At 45.9% G+C, this 17500-nt stretch overlaps 1 protein-coding gene across 1 annotated transcript in view; it reads right to left on the reverse strand.

Annotated features, from left to right (window-relative positions):
• slc15a1 (solute carrier family 15 member 1) overlaps positions 1–17500 on the reverse strand; it is a 55549-nt gene that overhangs the window by 33923 nt on the left and 4126 nt on the right. Inside the window, 8 exon segments of the mRNA NM_001146682.1 lie at positions 186–272; positions 3325–3407; positions 3572–3655; positions 4336–4426; positions 6534–6633; positions 6790–6909; positions 7521–7662; positions 12205–12289. Coding sequence (NP_001140154.1) covers positions 186–272; positions 3325–3407; positions 3572–3655; positions 4336–4426; positions 6534–6633; positions 6790–6909; positions 7521–7662; positions 12205–12289 — 792 coding nt within the window.

Below are 17500 nucleotides of genomic sequence, written 5' to 3' on the forward strand. Positions count from 1 at the left end.
AAGGAGGCCGAGAGAGGAGGAGGAGGAGAGGAGGAGGAGGAGGAGGAAGAAGAGGAGAAGAAGGATTTATTAATGAGTTCTCAGTGTTGTAAACATCCTTCAGTTGACTTTCATTTTCAACAGTTATATGAACTGCTATTTTGGTAGTGCTGTTTTTTTCCATAGAACAATGAGCATGGACCTACGTCATACTTCTCATCGGCCCAGTCCATCCAGTGTTCTCTCTTAGGGAACTTCTTGCTGCGATGCCTGAAGCGATTCTTTACGGCAAACTGGAGAGGAGCGAAAGAACACAAAAACACTTAACAGCTCTGCTCAAATCCAGACGTCGTTGTTTAATATCACATTCACATCCTGCAGAGTTTCACATGGAAAGATACGACACTGCAAGTCTTCTACTGTCTGTATTATTAGACTGTCTCATCCCTTACTGTCTGTATTATTAGACTGTCTCATCCCTTACTGTCTGTATTATTAGACTGTCTCATCCCTTACTGTCTGTATTATTAGACTGTCTTACCTCCTTACTGTCTGTATTATTAGACTGTCTCATCCCTTACTGTCTGTATTATTAGACTGTCTCATCCCTTACTGTCTGTATTATTAGACTGTCTCATCCCTTACTGTCTGTATTATTAGACTGTCTTACCTCCTTACTGTCTGTATTATTAGACTGTCTTACCTCCTTACTGTCTGTATTATTAGACTGTCTCATCCCTTACTGTCTGTATTATTAGACTGTCTCATCCCTTACTGTCTGTATTATTAGACTGTCTCATCCCCTTACTGTCTGTATTATTAGACTGTCTCATCCCTTACTGTCTGTATTATTAGACTGTCTCATCCCTTACTGTCTGTATTATTAGACTGTCTCATCCCTTACTGTCTGTATGTTACTAGACTGTCTTACCTCCTTACTGTCTGTATGTTACTAGACTGTCTCATCCCTTACTGTCTGTATTATTAGACTGTCTCATCCCTTACTGTCTGTATTATTAGACTGTCTCATCCCTTACTGTCTGTATTATTAGACTGTCTCATCCCTTACTGTCTGTATTATTAGACTGTCTCATCCCTTACTGTCTGTATTATTAGACTGTCTCATCCCTTACTGTCTGTATTATTAGACTGTCTCATCCCTTACTGTCTGTATTATTAGACTGTCTCATCCCTTACTGTCTGTATTATTAGACTGTCTCATCCCTTACTGTCTGTATTATTAGACTGTCTCATCCCTTACTGTCTGTATTATTAGACTGTCTTACCTCCTTACTGTCTGTATGTTACTAGACTGTCTCATCCCTTACTGTCTGTATTATTAGACTGTCTCATCCCTTACTGTCTATGTTATTAGACTGTCTCATCCCTTACTGTCTATGTTATTAGACTGTCTCGTCCCTTACTGTCTGTATTATTAGACTGTCTTACCTCCTTACTGTCTGTATGTTACTAGACTGTCTCATCCCTTACTGTCTGTATTATTAGACTGTCTCATCCCTTACTGTCTGTATTATTAGACTGTCTCATCCCTTACTGTCTGTATTATTAGACTGTCTCATCCCTTACTGTCTGTATTATTAGACTGTCTCATCCCTTACTGTCTATGTTACTAGACTGTCTCATCCCTTACTGTCTGTATTATTAGACTGTCTCATCCCTTACTGTCTGTATTATTAGACTGTCTCATCCCCTACTGTCTGTATTATTAGACTGTCTCATCCCTTACTGTCTGTATTATTAGACTGTCTCATCCCTTACTGTCTGTATTATTAGACTGTCTCATCCCTTACTGTCTGTATTATTAGACTGTCTCATCCCTTACTGTCTATGTTATTAGACTGTCTTACCCCCTTACTGTCAGTATGTTACTAGACTGTCTCATCCCTTACTGTCAGTATGTTATTAGACTGTCTCATCCCTTACTGTCTGTATTATTAGACTGTCTCATCCCTTACTGTCTGTATGGTATTAGACTGTCTTACCCCTTTACTGTCGTTATGTTACTAGACTGTCTTACCCCCTTACTGTCAGTATGTTATTAGACTGTCTTACCTCCTTACTGTCTGTATTATTAGACTGTCTCATCCCTTACTGTCTGTATTATTAGACTGTCTCATCCCCTTACTGTCTGTATTATTAGACTGTCTTACCTCCTTACTGTCTGCATGTTACTAGACTGTCTCATCCCCTTACTGTCTGTATTATTAGACTGTCTCATCCCTTACTGTCTGTATTATTAGACTGTCTCATCCCTTACTGTCTGTATTATTAGACTGTCTCATCCCTTACTGTCTGCATGTTACTAGACTGTCTCATCCCTTACTGTCTGTATGTTATTAGACTGTCTCATCCCTTACTGTCTGTATTATTAGACTGTCTCATCCCCCTACTGTCTGTATTATTAGACTGTCTCTTCCCCTACTGTCTGTATGTTATTAGACTGTCTCATCCCCCTACTGTCTGTATTACTAGACTGTCTCATCCCTTACTGTCTGTATTATTAGACTGTCTCATCCCCCTACTGTCTGTATTATTAGACTGTCTCATCCCCCTACTGTCTGTATTATTAGACTGTCTCATCCCTTACTGTCTGTATTATTAGACTGTCTCATCCCTTACTGTCTGTATTATTAGACTGTCTCATCCCCTACTGTCTGTATTACTAGACTGTCTCATCCCTTACTGTCTATGTTATTAGACTGTCTTACCTCCTTACTGTCTGTATGTTATTAGACTGTCTCATCCCTTACTGTCTGTATTACTAGACTGTCTCATCCCTTACTGTCTGCATGGTATTAGACTGTCTCATCCTTTACTGTCTGTATGTTATTAGACTGTCTTACCCCCTTACTGTCTGCATGTTACTAGACTGTCTCATCCCCTTACTGTCTGTATTATTAGACTGTCTCATCCCCTTACTGTCTGCATGTTACTAGACTGTCTCATCCCTTACTGTCTGTATTATTAGACTGTCTCATCCCTTACTGTCTGTATTATTAGACTGTCTCATCCCTTACTGTCTGTATTATTAGACTGTCTCATCCCTTACTGTCTGCATGTTACTAGACTGTCTCATCCCTTACTGTCTGTATGTTATTAGACTGTCTCATCCCTTACTGTCTCATCCCTTACTGTCTGCATGTTACTAGACTGTCTCATCCCTTACTGTCTGTATGTTATTAGACTGTCTCATCCCTTACTGTCTGTATTATTAGACTGTCTCATCCCCTACTGTCTGTATGTTATTAGACTGTCTCATCCCTTACTGTCTGTATTATTAGACTGTCTCATCCCCCTACTGTCTGTATTATTAGACTGTCTCACCCCGATACACTTGCAGACCTCCAGCATGATGTTGCCTTTAGGAGCAGTCTTGTTGTACATGCCACTGCCCATGATGAACACGACTGTGGAAACACAGAAAGACAGAGAGTCACATGCCAGATCCTACGGACAGACAGAGTTCAGATCAATACGGATGACTGATATAGGCGAGGAGAGGAAGGAAGGAAGCTCCCCCACGTAGTGGAAAAGAGGACAGGGTTATAAAACGAGGGTAACAGTACTCAACTGAGAGCCACCACCATGAGGGCTGCAGGGACGCCGAAGGCCAGAGGATAGCACTTCTGTTGGGAGTGGATACCGCACTCCTGGCCTGGAGGAGGGAACAAACATGATCCTGAATTACTGGGCGATTGGATGGAGAAACTGACCCTATTACACACTATTACACAGGCATAACGATGGTCATGTAACGTCTGACCAGGGATTGGGTTAGTTTAGGGTTAGTAGTGTAAAGTCTGACCAGGTATTGCGTTAGTAGTGTAAAGTCTGACCAGGTATTGTGTTAGTAGTGTAAAGTCTGACCAGGTATTGTGTTAGTAGTGTAAAGTTTGACCAGGTATTGTGCTAGTTTAGGGTTAGTAGTGTAAAGTCTGACCAGGTATTGTGTTAGTAGTGTAAAGTCTGACCAGGTATTGTGCTAGTTTAGGGTTAGTAGTGTAAAGTTTGACCAGGTATTGTGTTAGTAGTGTAAAGTCTGACCAGGTATTGTGCTAGTTTAGGGTTAGTAGTGTAAAGTTTGACCAGGTATTGTGTTAGTAGTGTAAAGTCTGACCAGGTATTGTGTTAGTAGTGTAAAGTCTGACCAGGTATTGTGTTAGTTTAGTGTAAAGTCTGACCAGGTATTGTGCTAGTTTAGTGTTAGTAGTCTACAGTCTGACCAGGTATTGTGCTAGTTTAGTGTTAGTAGTCTACAGTCTGACCAGGTATTTTGTTAGTAGTGTAAAGTTTGACCAGGTATTATGCTAGTTTAGGGAGAGATTATCGTTGTACCTCTGAGGATGGGTGTGATGACGGTGGACAGGAGACTACCAGCGTTGATTGACAGGTAGAAGATGGAGAAGAACGTGCTCCTCTGTTTCTCCTGGAGACGCAGGAGACGTGGACAGGAGACAGGGACAGGAGACGTGGACAGGAGACAGGGACAGGAGACATGGACAGGAGACATGGACAGGAGACATGGACAGGAGACATGGACAGGAGACATGGACAGGAGAACAGGAGACGTGGACAGGAGACATGGACAGGAGACATGGACAGGAGACATGGACAGGAGACATGGACAGGAGACGTGGACAGGAGACAGGGACAGGAGACGTGGACAGGAGACATGGACAGGAGACGTGGACAGGAGACAGGGACAGGAGACGTGGACAGGAGACGTGGACAGGAGACATGGACAGGAGACGTGGACAGGAGACAGGGACAGGAGACGTGGACAGGAGACAGGGACAGGAGACGTGGACAGGAGACGTGGACAGGAGACATGGACAGGAGACAGGGACAGGAGACAGGGACAGGAGACGTGGACAGGAGACGTGGACAGGAGACATGGACAGGAGACGTGGACAGGAGACGTGGACAGGAGACAGGGACAGGAGACGTGGACAGGAGACGTGGACAGGAGACATGGACAGGAGACGTGGACAGGAGACAGGGACAGGAGACGTGGACAGGAGACGTGGACAGGAGACATGGACAGGAGACAGGGACAGGAGACGTGGACAGGAGACATGGACAGGAGACGTGGACAGGAGACGTGGACAGGAGACGTGGACAGGAGACGTGGACAGGAGACAGGGACAGGAGACGTGGACAGGAGACGTGGACAGGAGACAGGGACAGGAGACGTGGACAGGAGACGTGGACAGGAGACATGGACAGGAGACAGGGACAGGAGACATGGACAGGAGACATGGACAGGAGACATGGACAGGAGAACAGGAGACGTGGACAGGAGACGTGGACAGGAGACGTGGACAGGAGACATGGACAGGAGACAGGGACAGGAGACATGGACAGGAGACATGGACAGGAGACAGGGACAGGAGAACAGGAGACAGGGACAGGAGAACAGGAGACAGGGACAGGAGACATAGACAGGAGACATGGACAGGAGACAGGGACAGGAGACAGGGACAGGAGACATGGACAGGAGACATGGACAGGAGACAGGGACAGGAGAACAGGAGACGTGGACAGGAGACAGGGACAGGAGACAGGGACAGGAGACAGGGACAGGAGACAGGGACAGGAGACATGGACAGGAGACGTGGACAGGAGACCAGGTTTTAAAAATATCTGACCTTGACACTTGTGTCTAACCATAACTAGCCAGCAAACAGAGCAGCACCATCTACCTGCTGGAGAATCAACGTGTTCAGATTCATCCACATTCAGCAACATGACGCTCTGTAACCTTTGACCTTCCAGCAGGTAACCAGGGCTGATGGGTAATTAACAACCATCTGGAAGGAGTTCTGCTGAATCAGCACCATCAGCCCTGATAATGACTGAAGACATGTTGATAAAACATGCTGATCATCTGGAGTCCACACTACCGAAATGACCGAGGCAGACTCTAAAATGGAGTCCACACTACCGAAATGACCGAGGCAGACTCTAAAATGGAGTCCACACTACCGAAATGACCGAGGCAGACTCTAAAATGGAGTCCACACTACCGAAATGACCGAGGCAGACTCTAAAATGGAGTCCACACTACCGAAATGACCGAGGCAGACTCTAAAATGGAGTCCACACTACCGAAATGACCGAGGCAGACTCTAAAATGGAGTCCACACCACCGAAATGACCGAGGCAGACTCTAAAATGGAGTCCACACCACCGAAATGACCGAGGTCGGTAGAGACGGACTCTAAAATGGAGTCCACACCACCATAATGACCGAGGTCGGTAGAGACGGACTCTAAAATGGAGTCCACACTACCGAAATGACCGAGGCAGACTCTAAAATGGAGTCCACACCACCATAATGACCGAGGTCGGGGGGAGAGACGGACTCTAAAATGGAGTCCACACCACCATAATGACCGAGGCAGACTCTAAAATGGAGTCCACACCACCATAATGACCGAGGCAGACTCTAAAATGGAGTCCACACCACCATAATGACCGAGGTCGGGGGGAGAGACGGACTCTAAAATGGCTGCTCCGCTAGAATTACCAACCTGGTGTTCTTCAAACTGGTCTCCTCCGAAGGCAGCGACACAGGGTTTGATGCCCCCTGTCCCCAGAGCGATGAGGAACAGGCCAACCATAGACATGGCCCTGAGGGGAGAGCACTTATCACTTCAACTAATGGAACTCATATCGTAGAAGAAGTTTACACCAACTCTAATCTTTTTTACAACGCTGTTACTGTACCCTGTGGTACAGGCTTATATATGGGAGGTTGTGTTTAAGGTGAACAACAGATTAACTCACACATGGAAGGTCATGTTGTCAGGGGTCCCGTCCCTGTCCGTGTCTGTGATGTCGTGTATGGCGCTTACTGCCATGACAACCTGTCCCACCGTATAGACGATGGATAAATAGACAATAGTCCTGGGGAGAGAGAGGGAGGGAGAGAGGAAAGGGAGAGGGGAGAGAGGGGAGAGGGGAGAGAGAGAGGAAAAAGAGGGAGAGAGAGAGAGAGAGAGAGAGAGGGAGAGGGAGAGAGGGGAGAGAGAGAGGGAGAGAGAGAGGGAGAGAGAGGGAGAGAGAGAGGAAAGAGAGAGAGGGAGGGAGAGGGAGAGAGGGGAGGGAGAGAGAGGGAGAGAGGGGAGAGAGAGAGGGAGAGAGAGGGAGAGACGGGGAGAGAGAGAGGAGAGAGAGAGAGAGAGGGAGAGAGGGAGAGAGAGAGAGGAGAGAGAGGAAAGAGAGAGAGAGACAGAGAGAGAGAGGAGGGAGAGAGAGAGAGAGAGAGGGGGGGAGAGAGGCAGAGAGAGGAAAGAGAGAGAGAGAGAGAGAGAGAGAGAGAGAGAGAGAGAGAGAGAGAGAGAGAGAGAGGGAGAGAGAGAGAGAGAGAGAGAGAGAGAGAGAGGGGGAGAGAGGGGGAGAAAAACAAATGAAAGGGATTTACCAGGAGGGCAGACAACTACAAGCAAGTGAACTACAATCCCCAGTTATTCTATGGAAGATCAGATAAGAAGTTGATGAACTGGGTTTGGACTCACTTGAACTTCCCGAGCCAGGAGTCAGCCACTATGGCCCCCAGTATAGGAGTCAGGTAGCAGAGAGCGATGAAGGTGTGATAGATAGAGGTGGACAGGTCATCGTCCCACTTCAGGAAGTACCTGAAGTACAGCACCAGCACCGCTAGGGAGGAGAACAGAACCACTCAATATGTCCATCTACAGCACCAACACCGCTAGGGAGGAGAACAGAACCACAACAGAACCACTCAATATGTCCATCTACAGCACCAACACCGCTAGGGAGGAGAACAGAACCACAACAGAACCACTCAATACATCCATCTACAGCACCAACACCGCTAGGGAGGAGAACAGAACCACAACAGAACCACTCAATATGTCCATCTACAGCACCAGCACCGCTAGGGAGGAGAACAGAACCACTCAATATGTCCATCTACAGCACCAGCACCGCTAGGGAGGAGAACAGAACCACAACAGAACCACTCAATATGTCCATCTACAGTACCAGCACCGCTAGGGAGGAGAACAGAACCACAACAGAACCACTCAATATGTCCATCTACAGCACCAGCACCGCTAGGGAGGAGAACAGAACCACAACCACTCAATATGTCCATCTACAGCACCAGCACCACTAGGGAGGAGAACAGAACCACACCCTCAATATGTCCATCTACAGCACCAACACCGCTAGGAAGGAGAACAGAACCACAACAGAACCACTCAATATGTCCATCTACAGCACCAGCACCACTAGGGAGGAGAACAGAACCACTCAATATGTCCATCTACAGCACCAGCACCGCTAGGGAGGAGAACAGAACCACAACAGAACCACTCAATATGTCCATCTACAGCACCAGCACCACTAGGGAGGAGAACAGAACCACTCAATATGTCCATCTACAGCACCAGCACCACTAGGGAGGAGAACAGAACCACTCAATATGTCCATCTACAGCACCAGCACCGCTAGGGAGGAGAACAGAACCACAACAGAACCACTCAATATGTCCATCTACAGCACCAGCACCGCTAGGGAGGAGAACAGAACCACAACAGAACCACTCAATATGTCCATCTACAGCACCAGCACCACTAGGGAGGAGAACAGAACCACAACAGAACCACTCAATATGTCCATCTACAGCACCAACACCGCTAGGGAGGAGAACAGAACCACTCAATATGTCCATCTACAGCACCAACACCGCTAGGGAGGAGAACAGAACCACTCAATATGTCCATCTACAGCACCAACACCGCTAGGGAAGAGAACAGAACCACAACAGAACCACTCAATATGTCCATCTACAGCACCAGCACCGCTAGGGAGGAGAACAGAACCACAACAGAACCACTCAATATGTCCATCTACAGCACCAGCACCACTAGGGAGGAGAACAGAACCACTCAATATGTCCATCTACAGCACCAGCACCACTAGGGAGGAGAACAGAACCACAACAGAACCACTCAATATGTCCATCTACAGCACCAGCACCACTAGGGAGGAGAACAGAACCACTCAATATGTCCATCTACAGCACCAGCACCACTAGGGAGGAGAACAGAACCACTCAATATGTCCATCTACAGCACCAGCACCGCTAGGGAGGAGAACAGAACCACAACAGAACCACTCAATATGTCCATCTACAGCACCAGCACCGCTAGGGAGGAGAACAGAACCACTCAATATGTCCATCTACAGCACCAGCACCGCTAGGGAGGAGAACAGAACCACAACAGAACCACTCAATATGTCCATCTACAGCACCAGCACCACTAGGGAGGAGAACAGAACCACAACAGAACCACTCAATATGTCCATCTACAGCACCAACACCGCTAGGGAGGAGAACAGAACCACTCAATATGTCCATCTACAGCACCAACACCGCTAGGGGAGGAGAACAGAACCACTCAATATGTCCATCTACAGCACCAACACCGCTAGGGAGGAGAACAGAACCACTCAATATGTCCATCTACAGCACCAACACCGCTAGGGAGGAGAACAGAACCACTCAATATGTCCATCTACAGCACCAACACCGCTAGGGAGGAGAACAGAACCACTCAATATGTCCATCTACAGCACCAACACCACTAGGGAAGAGAACAGAACCACTCAATATGTCCATCTACAGCACCAGCACCGCTAGGGAAGAGAACAGAACCACAACAGAACCACTCAATATGTCCATCTACAGTACCAACACCACTAGGGAAGAGAACAGAACCACAACAGAACCACTCAATATGTCCATCTACAGCACCAGCACCGCTAGGGAGGAGAACAGAACCACAACAGAACCACTCAATATGTCCATCTACAGCACCAGCACCACTAGGGAGGAGAACAGAACCACTCAATATGTCCATCTACAGCACCAGCACCACTAGGGAGGAGAACAGAACCACTCAATATGTCCATCTACAGCACCAACACCGCTAGGGAGGAGAACAGAACCACAACAGAACCACTCAATATGTCCATCTACAGCACCAGCACCACTAGGGAGGAGAACAGAACCACTCAATATGTCCATCTACAGCACCAGCACCGCTAGGGAGGAGAACAGAACCACAACAGAACCACTCAATATGTCCATCTACAGCACCAGCACCACTAGGGAGGAGAACAGAACCACTCAATATGTCCATCTACAGCACCAGCACCACTAGGGAGGAGAACAGAACCACTCAATATGTCCATCTACAGCACCAGCACCGCTAGGGAGGAGAACAGAACCACAACAGAACCACTCAATATGTCCATCTACAGCACCAGCACCGCTAGGGAGGAGAACAGAACCACAACAGAACCACTCAATATGTCCATCTACAGCACCAGCACCACTAGGGAGGAGAACAGAACCACAACAGAACCACTCAATATGTCCATCTACAGCACCAACACCGCTAGGGAGGAGAACAGAACCACTCAATATGTCCATCTACAGCACCAACACCGCTAGGGAGGAGAACAGAACCACTCAATATGTCCATCTACAGCACCAACACCGCTAGGGAGGAGAACAGAACCACTCAATATGTCCATCTACAGCACCAACACCGCTAGGGAGGAGAACAGAACCACTCAATATGTCCATCTACAGCACCAACACCGCTAGGGAAGAGAACAGAACCACAACAGAACCACTCAATATGTCCATCTACAGTACCAACACCACTAGGGAAGAGAACAGAACCACAACAGAACCACTCAATATGTCCATCTACAGCACCAGCACCGCTAGGGAGGAGAACAGAACCACAACAGAACCACTCAATACATCCATCTACAGCACCAGCACCACTAGGGAGGAGAACAGAACCACTCAATATGTCCATCTACAGCACCAACACCGCTAGGGAGGAGAACAGAACCACTCAATATGTCCATCTACAGCACCAACACCGCTAGGGAGGAGAACAGAACCACAACAGAACCACTCAATATGTCCATCTACAGCACCAGCACCACTAGGGAGGAGAACAGAACCACTCAATATGTCCATCTACAGCACCAGCACCGCTAGGGAGGAGAACAGAACCACAACAGAACCACTCAATATGTCCATCTACAGCACCAACACCGCTAGGGAGGAGAACAGAACCACAACAGAACCACTCAATATGTCCATCTACAGCACCAGCACCACTAGGGAGGAGAACAGAACCACTCAATATGTCCATCTACAGCACCAACACCGCTAGGGAGGAGAACAGAACCACAACAGAACCACTCAATATGTCCATCTACAGCACCAGCACCACTAGGGAGGAGAACAGAACCACTCAATATGTCCATCTACAGCACCAGCACCACTAGGGAGGAGAACAGAACCACTCACTATCTAACATAGAGAGGTGTGATTGGCTCACCTCTCTGCTATCTGTTAACATAGAGAGATGTGATTGGCTCACCTCTCTGCTATCTGTTAACATAGAGAGATGTGATTGGCTCACCTCTCTGCTATCTGTTAACATAGAGAGGTGTGATTGGCTCAGCTCTCTGCTATCTGTTGACATAGAGAGATGTGATTGGCTCTGCTATCTGTTGCCATAGAGAGGTGTGATTGGCTCAGCTCTCTGCTATCTGTTGCCATAGAGAGGTGTGATTGGCTCTGCTATCTGTTGCCATGGAGAGATGTGATTGGCTCTGCTATCTGTTGCCATAGAGAGGTGTGATTGGCTCAGCTCTCTGCTATCTGTTGACATAGAGAGGTGTGATTGGCTCTGCTATCTGTTGCCATAGAGAGGTGTGATTGGCTCAGCTCTCTGCTATCTGTTGCCATAGAGAGGTGTGATTGGCTCTGCTATCTGTTGCCATAGAGAGGTGTGATTGGCTCTGCTATGTGTTGCCATAGAGAGGTGTGATTGGCTCAGCTCTCTGCTATCTGTTGCCATAGAGAGGTGTGATTGGCTCTGCTATCTGTTGCCATAGAGAGGTGTGATTGGCTCTGCTATCTGTTGCCATAGAGAGGTGTGATTGGCTCAGCTCTCTGCTATCTGTTGCCATAGAGAGGTGTGATTGGCTCTGCTATCTGTTGCCATAGAGAGGTGTGATTGGCTCTGCTATCTGTTGCCATAGAGAGGTGTGATTGGCTCTGCTATCTGTTGCCATAGAGAGGTGTGATTGGCTCTGCTATCTGTTGCCATAGAGAGGTGTGTTGTGGGATTGGCTCACCTCGCATGCCATAGTAGGAGAAACGTTCGCAGAACTCATTGACCACGATGAAGAAGATACTGAGAGGATAACCGCAGACATCCACCTGGACACAGAGGAGCAGACGGATTTGGAGGTCACCTTTAATTCACCAAATCAAATCAAATGTTATTTTGGCAAATACACATGTTTAGCAGATGTTATTGTGGGTGTAGCGAAATGCTTGTGTTCCCAGCTCCAACAGTAATATCTAACTAAATGCTTGTGTTCCTAGCTCCAACAGTAATATCTAACTAAATGCTTGTGTTTCTAGCTCCAACAGTAATATCTAACTAAATGCTTGTGTTCACAGCTCCAACAGTAATATCTAACTAAATGCTTGTGTTCCCAGCTCCAACAGTAATATCTAACTAAATGCTTGTGTTCCCAGCTCCAACAGTAATATCTAACTAAATCCTTGTGTTCCTAGCTCCAACAGTAATATCTAACTAAATGCTTGTGTTCCCAGCTCCAACAGTAATCTCTAACTAAATGCTTGTGTTCCTAGCTCCAACAGTAATATCTAACTAAATGCTTGTGTTTCTAGCTCCAACAGTAATATCTAACTAAATGCTTGTGTTTCTAGCTCCAACAGTGCAGTAATATCTAACTAAATGCTTGTGTTCCCAGCTCCAACAGTGCAGTAATATCTAACTAAATGCTTGTGTTTCTAGCACCAACAGTACAGTAATATCTAACTAAATGCTTGTGTTCCCAGCTCCAACAGTGCAGTAATATCTAACTAAATGCTTGTGTTTCTAGCTCCAACAGTAATATCTAACTAAATGCTTGTGTTCCCAGCTCCAACAGTGATATCTAACTAAATGCTTGTGTTTCTAGCTCCAACAGTGCAGTAATATCTAACTAAATGCTTGTGTTTCTAGCTCCAACAGTGCAGTAATATCTAACTAAATGCTTGTGTTCCCAGCTCCAACAGTGCAGTAATATCTAACTAAATGCTTGTGTTTCTAGCTCCAACAGTGCAGTAGTATCTAACTAAATGCTTGTGTTCCCAGCTCCAACAGTGCAGTAATATCTAACTAAATGCTTGTGTTTCTAGCTCCAACAGTGCAGTAGTATCTAACTAAATGCTTGTGTTTCTAGCTCCAACAGTGCAGTAATATCTAACAATACACAACAACACCACCATGGAATGGAATTAAATGGAATTAAAAATATATATACATATTAGGACCAGCAATGTCGGAGTGGCATTGACTAAAAATACAGTAAAATAGAATACAGTAAAATAGAATACAGTAAAATAGAATACAGTATATATGTATGAGATGAGTAAAGCAGTAGAATAGAATACAGTAGAATAGAATACAGTAGATACATATGAGATGAGTAAAATACAGTAGAATAGAATACAGTAGATACATATGAGATGAGTAAAACAGTAGAATAGAATACAGTAGAATAGAATACAGTAGATACATATGAGATGAGTAAAATACAGTAGAATAGAATACAATAGATACATATGAGATGAGTAAAGCAGTAGAATAGAATATAGTAAAATAAAATACAGTAAAATAGAATACAGTAGATACATATGAGATGAGTAAAACAGTAGAATAGAATACAGTAAAATAAAATACAGTAAAATAGAATACAGTAGATACATATGAGATGAGTAAAGCAGTAGAATAGAATACAGTAAAATAAAATACAGTAAAATAGAATACAGTAGATACATATGAGATGAGTAAAGCAGTAGAATAGAATACAGTAGAATAGAATACAGTAAAATAGAATACAGTAGAATAGAATACAGTAGATACATATGAGATGAGTAAAGCAGTAAAATAGAATACAGTAGTATAGAATACAGTAGAATAGAATACAGTAAAATAGAATACTGTAGAATAGAATACAGTAGATACATATGAGATGAGTAAAGCAGTAGAATAGAATACAGTAGAATAGAATACAGTAGAATAGAATACAGTAAAATAGAATACAGTAGAATAGAATACAGTAGATACATATGAGATGAGTAAAACAGTAGAATAGAATACAGTAAAATAGAATACAGTAGAATAGAATACAATAGAATAGAATACAGTAGAATAGAATACAGTAGATACATATGAGATGAGTAAAGCAGTAGAATAGAATACAGTAGATACATATGAGATGAGTAAAGCAGTAGAATAGAATACAGTAAAATAGAATACATTAGAATAGAATACAGTAAAATAGAATACAGTAGAATAGAATACAGTAGATACATATGAGATGAGTAAAATACAGTAGAATAGAATACAGTAGATACATATGAGATGAGTAAAGCAGTAGAATAGAATACAGTAGATACATATGAGATGAGAAAAGCAGTAGAATAGAATACAGTAAAATAGAATACAGTAGAATAGAATACAGTAGAATAGAATACAGTATATACATATGAGATGAGTAAAGCAGAATGTAAACATTATTAAAGTGACCAGTGTTCCATTATTAAAGCGGCCAGTGATTCCAAGTCTATGTATATCGGGCAACAGCCACTAAGGTGCAGGGTTGAGTAACTGGGTGGTAGCTGGCTAGTGATGGCTGTTTAACAGTCTGATGGCCTGGAGATAGAAGCTGTTTACCAGTCTGATGGCCTGGAGATAGAAGCTGTTTTTCAGTCTGATGGCCTTGAGATAGAAGCTGTTTTTCAGTCTGATGGTCTGGAGATAGAAGCTGTTTATCAGTCTCTTGGTTCCAGCTTTGATGCACCTGTACTGACGTCGCCTTCTGGATGTTAGCGGGGTGAACAGGCAGTGGCTCGGGTGGTTGTTGTCCTTGATGATCTTTTTGGCCTTCCTGCGACATCGGGTGGTGTAGGTGTCCTGGAGGGCAGGTAGTTTGCCCCCGGTGATGCGTTGTGCAGACCTCACTACCCTCTGGAGAGCCTTCCAGTTATGGGCGGAGCAGCTGCCGTACCAGGCGGTGATACAGCCCGACAGGATGCTCTTGATTGTGCACCTGTAAAAGTTTGTGATGGTTTTAGGTGCCAAGCCACATTTCTTCAGGCTCCTGAGGTTGAAGAGGCGCTATCGGGCCTTCTTCACTACGCTGTCTGTGTGGGTGGACCATTTCAGATCGTCAGTGATGTGTACGCCGAAGAACTGAAAACTTTCCACCTTCTCCACTGCTGTCACGGCGATGTGGATAGGGGGGGTGCTCCCTCTGCTGTTTCCTGAAGTCCACGATCATCTCCTTTGTTTTGTTGACGTTGAGTGAGAGGTTGCTTTCCTGACACCACACTCCCAGAGCCCTCACATCCTCCCTGTAGGCCGTCTCGTCATCATTGGTAATCAAGCCCACTACTGTTGTGTCATCTGCAAACTTGACGATTGAGTTGGAGGTGTGCGTGGCCACGCAGTCATGGATGAACAGGAAGTACAGGAGGGGGCTGAGCACGCACCCTTGTTGGGCCCCAGTGTTGAGGGTCAGCAAAGTGGAGGTGATGTTTCCTACCTTCACCACCTGGGGGCGGCCCGTCAGGAAGTCCAGGACCCAGTTGCACAGGGCGGGGTTCAGACCCAGGGCCCCTTAATGATGAGCTTGGAGGGTACTATGGTGTTGAATGCTGAGCTATAGTCAATGAACAGCATTCTTACATAGGTATTCCTCTTGTCCAGATGGGACAGGGCAGTGTGCAGTGTGATGGCGATTGCATCGTCTGTGGATCTGTTGGGGCGGTAAGCAAATTGTAATGGGTCTAGGGTGTCAGGTAAGGTGGAGGTGATATGATCCTTAATTAGTCTCTCAAAGCACTTCATGATGACAGGAGTGAGTGCTACAGGGCGATAGTCATTTAGTTCAGTTACCTTTGCTTTCTTGGGTACAGGAACAATGGTAGCCATCTTGAAACAAGTGGGGACAGCAGACTGGGATAGGGAGAGATTGAATATGTCCGTAAACACTCCAGCCAGCTGGTCTGGTCATGATCTGAGGACGCGGTCATGATCTGAGGACGCCGTCTGGGCCGGCAGCCTTGCGAGGGTTAACACGTTTAAATGTCTTACTCACGGCGGCCACTGAGAAGGAGAGGGGAGGCCCGCAGTCCTTGGTAGCTGGCCACGTCAGTGGCACTGTGTTATCCTCAAAACGGGTGAAGAAGGTGTTTAGTTTGTCTGGAAGCGAGACGTCGGTGTCCGTGACGTGACTGGTTTTCCCTTTGTAATCCGTGATTGTCTGTAGACCCTGCCACATACCTCTTGTGTCTGAGCCGTTGAATTGCGACTCCACCTTGTCACAAATTCTTATTTACAATGACGGCCTAGGAACAGTGGGTTAACTGCCTTGTTCAGGGGCAGAACGACAGATTTTTACCTTGTCAGCTCGGGGATTCGATCTAGCAACCTTTCAGTTACTAGTCCAACGCTCTAACCACTAGGCTTCCTGCTGGTTACTGGCCCAACGCTCCAACCACTAGGCTACCTGCTGGTTACTGGCCCAACGCTCCAACCACTAGGCTACCTGCCGCCCCAAAGGTTAGTCTCATTGAGATTCAAACAGCTCTTTTCAAGAGAGACCTGGCCGAAATAGCAGCAAGTGTTATACAAAGAAACATTTCCAAGATAAAATACTACGGTGTAAAAAAACATCAGTTTACACACGGAGCAGGCAAGACGTACGGCGGAGGTGTACTGCATACGGAGCAAGCAAGACGTACGGCGGAGGTGTACTGCATACGGAGCAGGCAAGACGTACTGCGGAGGTGTACTGCATACGGAGCAGGCAAGACGTACTGCGGAGGTGTACTGCATACGGAGCAGGCAAGACGTACGGCGGAGGTGTACTGCATACGGAGCAGGCAAGACGTACGGCGGAGGTGTACTGCATACGGAGCAGGCAAGACGTACTGCGGAGGTGTACTGCATACGGAGCAGGCAAGACGTACTGCGGAGGTGTACTGCATACGGAGCAGGCAAGACGTACTGCGGAGGTGTACTGCATACGGAGCAGGCAAGACGTACGGCGGAGGTGTACTGCATACGGAGCAGGCAAGACGTACGGCGGAGGTGTACTGCATACGGAGCAAGACGTACGGCGGAGGTGTACTGCATCGAGGGGATAAAGTATTGACAGCCCAACACTTCATTGGCCACTATCGTTTTTACCTTCAAGTCGTTCAAAGAGACAAACTGTTGGAATTTCATGTATATATTCATATGTATATACTGTATTCTATATAACTACTGCTGTCCACTTCATATGTATATACTGTATTCTATATAACTACTGCTGTCTACTTCATATGTATATACTGTATTCTAGT

The sequence above is a fragment of the Salmo salar genome, chromosome ssa16 (genome assembly GCF_905237065.1).
Source record: "Salmo salar chromosome ssa16, Ssal_v3.1, whole genome shotgun sequence".
In the NCBI taxonomy this organism is placed as follows: Eukaryota; Metazoa; Chordata; class Actinopteri; order Salmoniformes; family Salmonidae; genus Salmo; species Salmo salar.